This window comes from Manis javanica, chromosome 13 (assembly GCF_040802235.1).
Source record: "Manis javanica isolate MJ-LG chromosome 13, MJ_LKY, whole genome shotgun sequence".
Taxonomy (NCBI): Eukaryota; Metazoa; Chordata; class Mammalia; order Pholidota; family Manidae; genus Manis; species Manis javanica.
In genome coordinates, this window is record NC_133168.1 from 73403555 (window position 1) to 73416345 (window position 12791).

A 12791-nucleotide genomic window follows, 5' to 3' on the forward strand; every position below is an offset into this window, starting at 1 on the left:
TTCTACTTTTTGGCTATTACAGATAAAGCTGCTATGAACATCCAATTTTTATTGGATAAATACTATAAGAGTAGAATGGACAGATCACATAATAAGTATATGTTTACCTTTTTAAGAAACCACCAAACTGTTTTCCCAAGATAGACCCTTTTAAAAATAATGAGTATTGAATTACTTTGTAGCACAAAAAGTTAAAATCTTATTATATTCGAGAACCCAGAGTTTCTATATAAATAACAAAACAATAGAACTAGAAAAGGGGATTTTTCTCAAAAGGAAATTATTTAGAAAGTAAAAGCTAAGGAAAACACTGGCATCTATCAAAAAACCTTACATTTTTCCTTATCTATTCCAGATAGCTCTTTGTTAACTCTTGCAATTACAATAAACATTTGAACAGTTGCATAGTTGTGCAATATGATAATGAAGTCATTTATATCTTTTTCACTCTACAGACAATCCTCTGCTTGTTGTGAGGCCACCAGGTAAGTTTCTTTTCTTGATAAACTTGACATTCTAGTAATCAAACTGAATACTGAATATGAAGTTGCTAATTGCTATGATTACTCACAAGTGGAAATGCTGGACCATTTTTGCATTTTTATAATTTTCTGACAAATTATATGGTTTCCTTGAACCCTTCTTCTTAATCTAGGGAGAAGAATGACCTGGGAATTTTTTAATAGGACCACAGCAGCCAATATTTATAAAAAAAATACTAAGAGTGGCCAATATCTATGAAATAGATAAAACTTTATTTATGTAACCCCTTTGAATATTTTAAATTGCTGAAAAGATAGCAAAATGTATTAAGTGCACAACAAATTTTTTACTTTGCTTTTCAAGTAAAATGTGAAAACCCTATTGCTTAAGTTCAAGGATAGGTCGTATGAGTGACAAGAACAGTAGGATTCCACACTCGGGGACTTCAGGAGGGGGAAGGTAGGATGGGGTGCCCCCAGAGACCAGATATGCCACTGTAGCTTATTTTGCTTGAGGCTTAAAAGGGTTTTTCTTACTCCAAGAATCCCTTATAGAAATGCAAATACCTTAAACATGTTTTGATAAAAGGAACTCCCCTGCTGATCTTCAGCACCAAGGAAGGTGGGGAAAAGGAAAGAGGGTGCCCACTGGGGAGGTGGGCAACTGCTCAGAGAAGCCCTGAGAGGAGGGGAAGTTGCAGTGAATGAGCCCAGTGTTCTGATATTTTGTGCAATAAACACTGTGGAACACCGTGACTCAGGGGGGTTTCATGTTGTCAAGGTGGCGAGCCCATCTGGATCCCATTTGCTTTCAAACATGACCCTGGCTACACCGACTGCCACGGCCGGCAGTATGTGAAACGGACGTGGTATAGAAAATTCGTGGGAGTCGTACTCTGTAACTCACTGCGGTACAAGATCTACCTCAGTGACAACCTGAAAGGTAGGTCTTTGAGCATGGAGTGGTATGGGAAGTATGGGAATTGCTTTATTTTATTAGGTAACTAACTTGATATAACAAGGGCATCAGAATATTTTTGAGGTGTGGACCCATTCTATCTCATGCTGGCTCAAATGCAAACCGGTTTTGCAGGTTTTACTTGGGAGTTACTGGTTTTTACTTTGGTAACCAGAAATACATATATTTTAAATCTGCTGCATTTTAGTAATAAATGCATCAAAATTTTGTTGAAAATTTAAAGGCTAATTTTCTTTGCTAATTCAATAGTAATAGGTATGAGTGTAAGCCAAAAGTATTGAGGAAAAGTCCCCTTCCCCCACCCTCCCTGCTGTGGCCACATTACACAAAAAATGTAGACGACGGAACATATATCCACAGTATTTTTATTCTGTATCTGCATAAAAATCACATTGTTTTCATCATAGTAGGGTATTAAAACAAAGAGTAATATTTAAGTACCTTGAACTACTAACATTTCAAAATGCCTTTTCTAACTAGCTGGCTTTGACTCACCCACCTACACAAACTTTTGTTATTTATTTAAAAGCTTCAGCAGCTTTTAGTTTTTTAGTACACAGGTTTTAAAGTTTCCTTCAGCTGGCCTGTATTTTGTTGTTCCCCCTGCTAACAGTGATCATTAAAGACAATGTCAAAACAAGCCTTCCTTACAATCCTCCACTCTGGCAATTTATCTGTATATGTCTGTCCCTAAACCCACCATGTATTTGTTTCTTTCTTCTCTTTCTTTTCCCTTCCACCACCACATCTTTCCTTACCTGATTCAGACTTCCTGAGAGAGGTTGCACAGCCATCTCCATTATTCCAGGGCTAAGAGAAACAATTTTGACCAACTGTGTAGCCGTGGTTCAGTACCTTGGACAGCGTCTAATGCTTCAGACACACCCCACTTCTAGGTATAGATGAAAATAGGTTCTGGTTTTCTAGATTTTCATGCCTTGCATAATTATTTAATAATATATTATTCTCTGACTATCACAGTTTGCTCTTTTCCTTTTTTTTCAAAATCAAGGACTATTAAAGAAAGGCCTACCATTTTTAGACTGAAACTGCCCATATATTAATAATTTCTATTTATTGAACACTTGTTCAGTAATTGGCACACATGATCTTGCTGAATCCTTACAACATATGAGGTTGGTGCCATTGCCACCATCTTTTCAAGCATGGAAAGTATGACACACAGAGTTTAAGGAAAGTCCCCAACTCAAATGTTCTCCAAAGCTTTGAGCAAACTCCTAAAGCAGCACTAGCATTTTCAGACCAGTCACCCATTATATTTCTTTATGCAGATACATTCTATAGCATCGGGGACAGCTGGGGAAGAGGGGAAGACCACTGCCAATTTGTGGACTCACACCTGGATGGAAGAACAGGGCCTCAGACCTATGTAGAAGCCCTGCCTACCATTCAAGGTAATGAAAATAAAGCTGTCTCTGGGGGTGGGAAAGGAAGCTAATATAAGGAGAAAATTCACCATAGATTTGCCATTGTTTTACCATTTGAATATGGATGTTGGTAACATTTTGGATTATAAAAATAAGGAATCAGCAAAATACTCCTACCATGTTCTGGAATTGGGGTGAACCCAGGAAATGAAGGGATACAAAGGAGTAGAAGACTTATCCCTACTCTCAGGAACATACTCCCTAGCCAGGAAGAGAAAATAAATACACGAAAAGTAACTAAGAGTGAACTTATGTTATAGATGATGACAAGAGTTGAGTTGTGTCATGTGATCATCCTATTGTCAGGTGATTGGGCAGATTATACCACCATCTGCGTTCAAGAAAGGCAGGCCGCTTGAGGCTGCCCCGAAAGGTTTTCAAAGGAGGCAGAATCTGGGCTGAGTCATAAAGATACCTAGACATGCAAAGACTGGAGAGCCTTTTCAGATGGATGGAGAATGACATGAACACAAGTACAGAGAAGGAAAAGATAAACAAACATGCAAACCAACCATATAGTTACTTCATATAGTTCAGGAGATGATGTATCAACTATTTGATTATGGCATTCAAGGTGAGAACAAGTATATTAACCACAAAAGTTAATGACTTGAAATATGTTACTAACTCCCTCAATCTCCCAAACAAAGAAACACAATTGAAAGAAGTCCAGCCCTTTTTTCCATTATGCATTCAACCCTTAATGATCTGCCATTTTTAAGAAATGAGATGTTCCAATCAGTTGTTTTAGTTTGAAAAAAAAGTACCATAGGCTGATACCCAAGTTACCTATTTTCAAAGAATTAAGATACAGTAAATACACAAAACAGTAAAATAAGTATATTTGTCAGGGTTCTTTGAGAAATAGCGCCCATAAGAGAAAAGAGAGATGTTTAGGGAGTTGGCTCATATAATTATAGAGGCTGGCCATTCTAAAATCTGCATGGTGTCTGGGAGGCTCAGAAAAGAGTCAATGTTGTGGGTTAAGTCTAAAGACAGTTTGCTGGCAGAATACCTCCTTTTTCTGCTGAGGTCAGTCTTTTTCTATTAGGGCCTTCAACTGATTGGATGAGACCCACCTACATTATAGAGAGTCATCTGCTTTACACAAAGTCTGCTGATTTAATGTTAATCTCATCGAAAAAAATACTTTCACAGAAATCTCTATAATAATATTTGAGCAAATGCCTGTGTACCACCGCCGAGCCAAGCCGACACCTAAAATTGACCATCACAATAAGTGCACAAAAAAATTCCATTTCTTCATTTTTTCAGGATCTTTCCGTGCCCTAGGGTTACTATGCATTATTTGTGTTTCACTGTGTTCCTGCAGCTTCATGGTTTGATGGGTTAATCCAGAATACACACTGGTAGAATGTCAGGTAACGTTTCATCTGGCAGAAGTACACAGGGTCAAAGGAGTAAGAGCAGTTGTTGAGTTGCCAAAAAAATTTTTTTAAGGAGGTTGGGCTTCACTTCTACTTCAAGGGAGAAATGGTCAGAAATGTTACAGCAATCTGTCTTATGAAAAGTGTATTTGAAAGAGCTGAAAGTCTACCACACATTTCAGGGACTAAACCGTGGAAGCTTGAGGTGCCAGGCAAGTCAGGAGGCCCTAAGCTCTGGGAGGACCAGATGGGAATCTCACTTCCGTTTGTTTGCCCGGCTCAGGGCCTACTGTGCTGTGAGTGCTCCCTAGAGACCAGCTGACACGATCCTTCGGGGGGGAGAGACATAGAAAGGGCACAAATGAAGACTCTACCTGTGTCACACGTGTGGGGACTGAACTATCCCCACCATTCACGCTTGGTGTGAACCTCAGAGACTCCTGTGACCACCCCCCCACCCCACAAAAATGGTTCTGTTTATCTGGAAGTAGCATTTGTCATAGGAACAGCTTACCAGCAGTCTGCTGTCTGAATGGAGGCCGTCAGGATGAGAGTTGTTCCTGTTGGTTTGGGCACTTTTCATGCTGTTATTTGGACACCAATTTCCAAGTGTGGGTTTTTTCCACACCAACCAGCGGTTCTCCAACATGAGATGGGTGTCCACCTGGAGAGAGCATCAGACCCCGTAGGTTAAGAACTCAGGCCTGCAAGACTGTCCCCACCCATTTAGACACGAGTCCCAAGTTCAGATTGTTACCTGTGTTTCTGACCTGTCGGCTACAGATTGGAGGTTCCAGCTACCCCATCAAAGGGTTCAGTTAATTTGCAAGAGCAGCTCACAGATCTCAGAGAAACATTTTACTACTGGACTACCAGTTTATTATAAAAGTATGTAACTCAGGGACAGCCGAACAGAAGAGAAGCATAGGGCAAGATGGGGACGGGGCACGGAACTCCATGTCCTCTCAGGGTGTGCGACTCTTCCGGCTCCTCTGCATGTTCACCAACTCGGAAGTTTCTGAACCACGTGCTTTTGAGTTTCTATGGTGGCTGGATTGCATAGGCGTGCTGGATTAAATCACTGGCCCTTGGTGACTGACTTCAGTCTCCAGACCACTGCTCCTCCCTGGAGGTCAGAGGGGGGCCTAAAAGTTCCGACCTCTAATCACGTGGTTGGTTCCTCTGGTGACCAGCCCCCACCCCTGGCTGCTTTCCAAAAGTAAGCTCATTGACATGAACTCAGGTGAGGTCTGACAGGGTTTTTGTTTTGAATATGAAGACACCTTTAATACTCATCACTTAGGAAATTCCAAGGGTTTTAGAAGCTCTGTGCCAGGAATGGGGAAAAACACCCAATAAATATTTCTTATTATAAATCCCAATCTCACAGATGCATTTTCTCTTCCTGTCTTTCCTTTTACCTTCCCAGGGTACTATCGCCAGTATCGCCAGGAGCCAGTCAGCTTTGGTAACATTGGTTTCGGGACCCCCTACTACTACGTGGGCTGGTATGAGTGTGGGGTCTCCGTTCCAGGGAAGTGGTAACTACAGGACGATGGCGCTGAACGCTTGCCCTGCCCGGCCCCCTTGACTTACTTGCCCTAGGGGCCGAGAGCAGAAAAAGAAAGACAGTGTCCCAAGCTCCACTTCCCGCGGGTGACAGCAAGGCCACGAGGTGGACACCGGACATGTCAGGCATCTTCAACCTGGAACTCAGTCCTTCTTGGCCCGGACTACACACAGGATTCAATGTTGCTCTTAACCTTGCCTCTCCACGTGTTTTGCTTGTAATAGCACATTACAGAGACGGCAGAGACATGCCCACTGATTCCGTGTGATTTTCATACTTTGGAGGCCCCGCACGGAGACGTGTCGGTATCTCCAGGGAGCAGCATAAGCATGCTGCGCTTGCTTCACAGAATGCCACACGCTTTCTCTCTTCTCACTGGACTCCTCCAGAATTGAATTTGGACTCTCCGAAACTGAATGTAAGCTTCGGAACTCTTCCTATGCAGTAGAACGGAATTACTAAAAACACCACTGAAGGAAATATATCCTACTTAAGACTTATTCTATGGACTTAGCCACCGGTAGACCAAATGTATCAAATCTTATTTGTAAATTCTCAATTTTGATATATATATATGTATATATGCATATACATATCCACACTTGTCTACAAGAACATTGATTAAAATTGCTAAATTTGTACTTGTACACTACACAAATGTGTATGGGACTTTTTAGAACACAGGTGCTATTTATTAACATCTTTTAGAAGTGTCCAAAGGATGTGTACTCTCCGTAATATGTCAACAACGGAAGCATTCTTCCTTCGAGTGCGGCTCAACTGTGGACATGACTGGGATGCCCTGATACCAGCAGAAAACTATTGCAAAACAAAGACCAAGGAGACAATCCAGTTTTAAAAAACTCCTTTTCCCTTTCCTACCTATCTCAGTACCTATTTCTCAAAATTTAAGCATCTCATCCCTCCTGAGCAGGTGTTTATAAAACATGTGATTCTAATTCTGTGTAAAGCATGGTGTCCTGCCCGTGTGCTCGGCTCCTCCGTGTCCTCAGGCAGCCCTGTGGAATGAAGGCTTTGTTTTGTTTCCTACAGGTTTCAGCATAGGAGAAACAGTGGTGGGAATGAGCTGTACGTAAACACTTTTCTGGGGCCCACGGGCTCTTCCACTATGTAATTGATTCAACAGCAGAATGCAGTCCAGGCTCCTGGAATCAATTATTTGCAGGGCCGGTGCTGTACTGCAGTAACCCTGATGTGTCTGGTAGGTGTGAAGGTAAAGTTTACAAGGACACAAGTAACTTGGCAGGGTCTTTGTGACAGTTGGCACTTTCCTCAAATTCCACAGTCCTTTTTCCGTAGTAAACAACAGTGAAGAAAATGCAAGCATTCTGACAGCCTGGGAAAATGCTACAACTCCTTAGGGGGACAGATTAGCTACCCAGTTCATATGTTACATTTTAGTTTGCAAAACAGGACAGGCATCTTTAATAGCTTTTAGGACTCTCGTACATGAAAAGTGGATTATTTTAAGAGGGATGCCTAAAAGCACCTATTTTCACACTGATTAACATTCAGACATACCTCACAATGCCAACCCAATGTTGAGATCTTTAAATATAAGTGCATTTTCCTAATAAGTGTGTAACTTCCTTCCTTTATTCTCCCACCTGGCCCTCCAAAGCTCTGTCTGGTTTCGGCCTCCACTAGCCTGTCGTTGGAAAACACAGAAAGATGCCAAAATGAGGCCCTCGATGGGAAGAGCACCAACAGGTTGCACATTTCCCAAAAGTGTTTCCTCGGGTATAAATAATTCATTAGCAGGAAGAGAAGGGCCAGTTGGCCTGTTCCACAAGCCTATATTGGTTACAAGGCCTCCTTTGGAAGAGATGGGGATTTGGGTCACACAGAGAGGGAGGCAGCCTCTCCCTTGCAAGTCACACTTTTCATAGAGTAAAGGTCATGTTCCCTGTCTCCCCCCAACCCCAGCAAGGGTTTTATGCTCATTTCATATACTAAGGACACATTTCTCTCAACAGGATTTTATGCTCACTTCACAGAAATACTAAGAATTCACTGGCATTCACTCATGCAATGATTTTCAAACCCTGCCTGGATCCTTAGACTGTATTTGATTATAGAATTCTGAACTTTTATTAAAAATAAATGTTTGCAATTTTCTATGGAAATTACTACAAATCTCAGATGATAGAGCAGCCAAAACAAAAAGAGAAAAAAACACTGACTCTAAGCATAGGTGGTATCATTACCAATATTCTGTCCAAATTAGGTTACGTAATAGTTCAAACGAGTCCACAGTGGTTACATCAAGTTTTGTACTGTGTAAATTCTGGAGGCCACATCTCAGAAATGCCATGAGCCTGAAAACCATTTGTATCAACTTAGGAGGAAATTAATGGGACTGTTTTCCTATAGAAAAAGGAAATTCATTTCAAAGGCTCTGAGGAAAAAGAATTTGCCAGCTCTAGAGGTCAGAAGTAGACACAAGTGGGAATTAAAGGGAAAGAAAATTTGGCTCAATATGACAAAGAGTTTTAGAAGAACCCAACTATCAAGTAAGCCGCATTGGAAAACAGTGATGTGTCCATCACTGGAAAACCTTAAATGTAACTAGAAATGTTTCAGCTTGTGATCTCAGAATGGTTTCTAACTCATCTGAAGGGTTGTGAACAAAATGAAACAAACACAGAAGGAGAAAACCAGTAATATGTGACAGAGACCGTATGTGGTTCACAAAGCCTAAAATATTTACTCTCTTAACTTACGAGAAAAAGTTTGCACATCCATAGATTAGAGTTTTTGGGGGTTCAAAAGTTTAAGCAAAGTCCTCCTTTTAAAACTAGCACATACTACTTTGTTCTCTTTTCTCTTGAGTTGCATTTGTTTTCTATTTCCAGTGCTTAGCCTAGCCTGACCTCTCCCGTGGAGGGGTGCGATCCTGTGTTTCCAGGTTTCTGTTTGAGAAGCCATTTGTTTGTGCAGAGGCCCTAGGAAGTATTGTGCTCTCTGGGAGGCTTCCATATATTCATAATTAAATTACGGGCTAGATTCACTCTACTACACTTATGTTTTTAAAGAAAAAAAATGAGTGCATTCCTTTTATTGTCTGAGATGCTCTAGGAAAATCCATAATTTTGAACAGAAATAAGAAAGCAATCAAATAGTCTTTCTGCAGCTTTGCTATCAGACCAAGAAATAAAAAACCAGTATCAGAATAATCTTCCTGAACAAGATATAGTGGATTAGTTAGAGATGGAAAGTTCTTGAAGCCCTGCTAGGTAACTGGTCCTGAACTCTGACTGGGGAGGAGTGGAGTGTCTTTGGAGTAACCAGGGGGTGCCCTGGGTTGGGAGCTCTGAGGAGTCCAGCTTCTTCAGGGTGAATGCCAAGTCCTCCCCACAGCCTCCAGGGTGCTCTGCCCCCCAGCACACGCTCACCCCATAAACTCTGAGCTGCCCCCCAGTCTGCTCCTTCCCATCACAGAGTCTGCACAGAACAGGCTCCCAGTAAATATTCATCAAGTGGGTATATGTATGACTAAAAATGCAGACAGGAATTTAAAAGGCAGTTTTTCAATCCAAGGTGATCAGTGAATGTTTTGCGTTCCCCAGCCTGCCAGCCCATCTCTGCTTCCCTCTCAGCATCCTGCAGCTCCCACAACGGCATAGCAGGCTGTCCCCAGGGTCCTCACACTCAACTCCACACCCCCACTTGTCCCCTCGTCCAAGGCCCCCTCACTTAGGGTGGACAGAGCCCAGGTGGGGGCCCTTTCCCACAGGTGGCCCCTCGTGGCCAGCGCTGGCCCCCACAGGGCACAGACCCCGACCTATGACTACAGGCCTCCCTCCAAAGACTTGGCCCCAACATTCACACACGCTCTAGTCTTTCTCATTTTAAAATTACTTTTAAAATTTAAATTAAAAAACACTTCCCAGTGCCCTGGCCTCCCTCAGCCACTGCCATCATGGCTACCCCTCCAAGCCGAGGCCCCCACGCATCACTCCATCCTTCTCCCACCCGCCGCCCAGCCCCTGTGACCTCTCCCAGGCCCGTCTCCCCAGGGCCTCAGTCCAGCAGACACGGCTCAGCCTTTCCCGGCTTTGACCTTTGGTAGCACTTGCCAGCATTCACCAGCAGGGCCTCTGAACCCTTCTCTGCATGATTTGTCCCTTCCCAGTCCCAAAATGGTACCCAGGCCTTCTCGTCCTTGTGTAAGGGGTTTCGGAATTTCCGGGTGAAAGCAGATGGTCCTGAAGGCAATGTTCCCTCTGATTTTTCTTTCAAAAGCCTGCATACATAAAAGAGGTTGTGGGGGTGGCGGTGCTTTGGGGTCGCTGTGGAGCTGAGCGGTAGAGGACACATGTCCCCCAAGATGGGGAAGTCACTAGGGGGGCTTCCACAAGGAGCCATCCCTCTGGTCTCCCGGAATCTGGTGCTGTGTGGTGGCCGTGGTGAGCCCACGAGGCTGCACCCGGGCACATGGAGCTTTTCAGCTCACCCCATCCCGAGCCTGCTCCCACCGGCATGGGTGCAGGAGGCTGCTTGCCTTCAGGAGCCATGGAAGCCTAATGCAGAGTTAGTGACGAGTCACTGGTGCCCCCAATCCCTCAGCAAATGCCAGCCGAATCTAAAATGTGTGCCAGACACTCTTTGAGATGCCATGGCTGTGGGATGACCAAATACACTTGGCCCCTGCCCTCATGGAGATGGCATTCTGTTGGAGCAGACAGAAAACATCAAAGGCCGATGTCAGCTGCTGAATGTGGATGAGCACAAGAGAGCAGCGGATCGTGTCCTAGGCATGTGGGGACTGGAGACAGTGAAGAGCCTCTCACACACTCAGTTCTGGGGAGGAAGTGGCCTCTGATGCCAGTGGTTGGAGAGAAGGGGGTGTGCGGGAGAGAGTGCCAATAAGGACGGAGACGGAAGGGTCTCCACATTGATGCATGGGGTCTCAGACTTGCCGTTTAAAAGCAATAATAAAGTGATACTCATTTCCTATTCTCGGAACTCAGAAGATCCATTATGTTGTTAGAACCCTGACACCGTAAAGGAGGGCATCTTGGTCCTGTCCCACCTGAGGGCCTGCTGACCCCAACCCAAGCCCACCCACCCAAGCAGTCACCCATCTTCAAGCCCAGACAGCAGCAGGGAAAAGGACGGACTAAATGGCCTTTCCACCCAAAGACGCCTCCGGCAGGCCTCATCCCTCCGGTGTCTGACAATGGTCTTCAGTTAGTCTATTTCCAGTTCTGTGACAATGTTTTCTGTTTTTGTGATTTTTTTTTTCCATTTAGAAATTGGAGGCTCAATACCTAAATATGTTGTAGGCCATTGTAACATAGGACCTGTACTATAAAAGTTTGGTATCTCAAGCCTATTCTGCTTTCTTTCTTTTTGTCCAGAAGCAAGAGAACTTATGGTTAGGGGTAAAATATTGGGCAGGGGAAGAAAACCCATGTGAAAAGGGGCCCCTGAAAACCTACTCCTTCCCATGGTCTTCCAGAAGGCCAGGCGACGCTAGGCAGTAGGAGGGCCTGGGTGGAAGCCGCGTCCCGGGCAGGGAAGGGTGGAGGAAGGAGACTAGAGGCAGGTCTCTGTGTTGACCGCCTGCTTCCCACTCCTCCCCGGCCTGTTTGTCATGGCTTCAAAGTCCGCTTGTAGACTCCTCATAGCACCTGCAATTTCATTTCCACCTGTGGTCCCTCTGAGAAAAGCACCTTTGTCAAAGAGAAAGAGTTGGCTGCCCTGCTCATGTCTCATTGGACTAGAATAATGCTGGGACTAGTGGGTGACTGCAGGAACACTCCAGATGTGTCCACTGGATATCCCCTTTAGGGAGACAGATGATGATGACGGTGAGAGAGAAAGAGAGAGACAGGTATAGATGAGAGAGAGTACAACCCCCATAATTTCAGCAGCAACACTGAGAAAGGCCTAGAAAGCAGTAGAGACTCAGGAAGAGCCACGGTCTCCATGGGCCACATCCTTGTGGGGTCCAGGCTGTTTGCTCACCATTCTTCCCTGTCCTGTCTCTCTACAACCTTAGCCAGGCCTTTTCAATGATACAACCAACTACACAGTCCTAGACCTTATACATATTTTATTGATTAAGCAAACACATATTATTTATTAACTTGTGAGAAGCACAGTGATGGTGGATTGGCACCCCAACGGGAAGCAGACCCCTCATTCAAATTAGGATCATGCAAGGAGGTTTAGGAGAGGGACTATTTAATGTAGGTAGGGGTGGGGAGCACAAGGAACACTGCACCCGTGGGCTGCTGCTGTCCCTGGAGGAGCGTGGAGAGCCGGAGGAAGGAGCGGTCAGCAGAGTCCGGAAGGAGGGTCTCACGGGGAAGGCCAGCTTTAGAGAAGTAACGACCTCACTCGAGGCCCACACCACGCTTCCTCCTTTCCCTCCCCCTTCCTCCTGCCCTCCCTCCTATTTCCCCAGTATGCCCCATGGCCCAAAGCCATAGGGAAGCCAAGGTGGATGAGACCGAAGCAGGTGAGCCTTGCCGCAGAGAGCAGGATGGAAGGAATATAGAAAATCTGCAGAGGAAAAATTAGAAGCATGCACCACATCTGGGAACTAATAATATGTTTCTCGTAATTGTTAGTTACTTTCAGCACATGATGATATCATTGGCAAAAATGAGTCAAGGACAATGTTTAGAGTGCTCAGCTAAATAGAAAGGGCCTTCAAACTCGCTTCTCTTCCTGGAGCTGCTGGAGTTCAATCATTAAGGTTTAGGAAACTGAGCCCTTAGAGCTGAAATAACCTCCCAAAGTCACAGATCTACTTACAGGCCATGCTGTTCCCGCCAGTGGCAATGACAGTATGAGGACGTGGGCCACCACCCCTCTTTCCTTGACCTCTGACAGACATTGCTAATCAATCAGGGCATTTCTTTCCCCATGAATCTGCATTTGACTAGAGCA

General features: G+C 44.2%; 1 protein-coding gene across 3 annotated transcripts in view; it reads left to right on the forward strand.

Moving 5' to 3' along the window:
* The window catches only part of FNDC1 (fibronectin type III domain containing 1), an 87912-nt gene extending 81086 nt beyond the window's left edge, over positions 1–6826 (forward strand). For all 3 annotated transcript variants that reach the window (XM_037023726.2, XM_073219852.1, XM_073219853.1), the window contains 4 exons: positions 456–485; positions 1264–1425; positions 2754–2876; positions 5727–6826. In XM_037023726.2, the coding sequence (XP_036879621.2) occupies positions 456–485; positions 1264–1425; positions 2754–2876; positions 5727–5842 (431 nt within the window). In that variant the 3' untranslated portion in view covers positions 5843–6826. The remainder of the gene's footprint in view (positions 1–455; positions 486–1263; positions 1426–2753; positions 2877–5726) is intronic.
* Positions 6827–12791: the final 5965 nt, after the last annotated feature.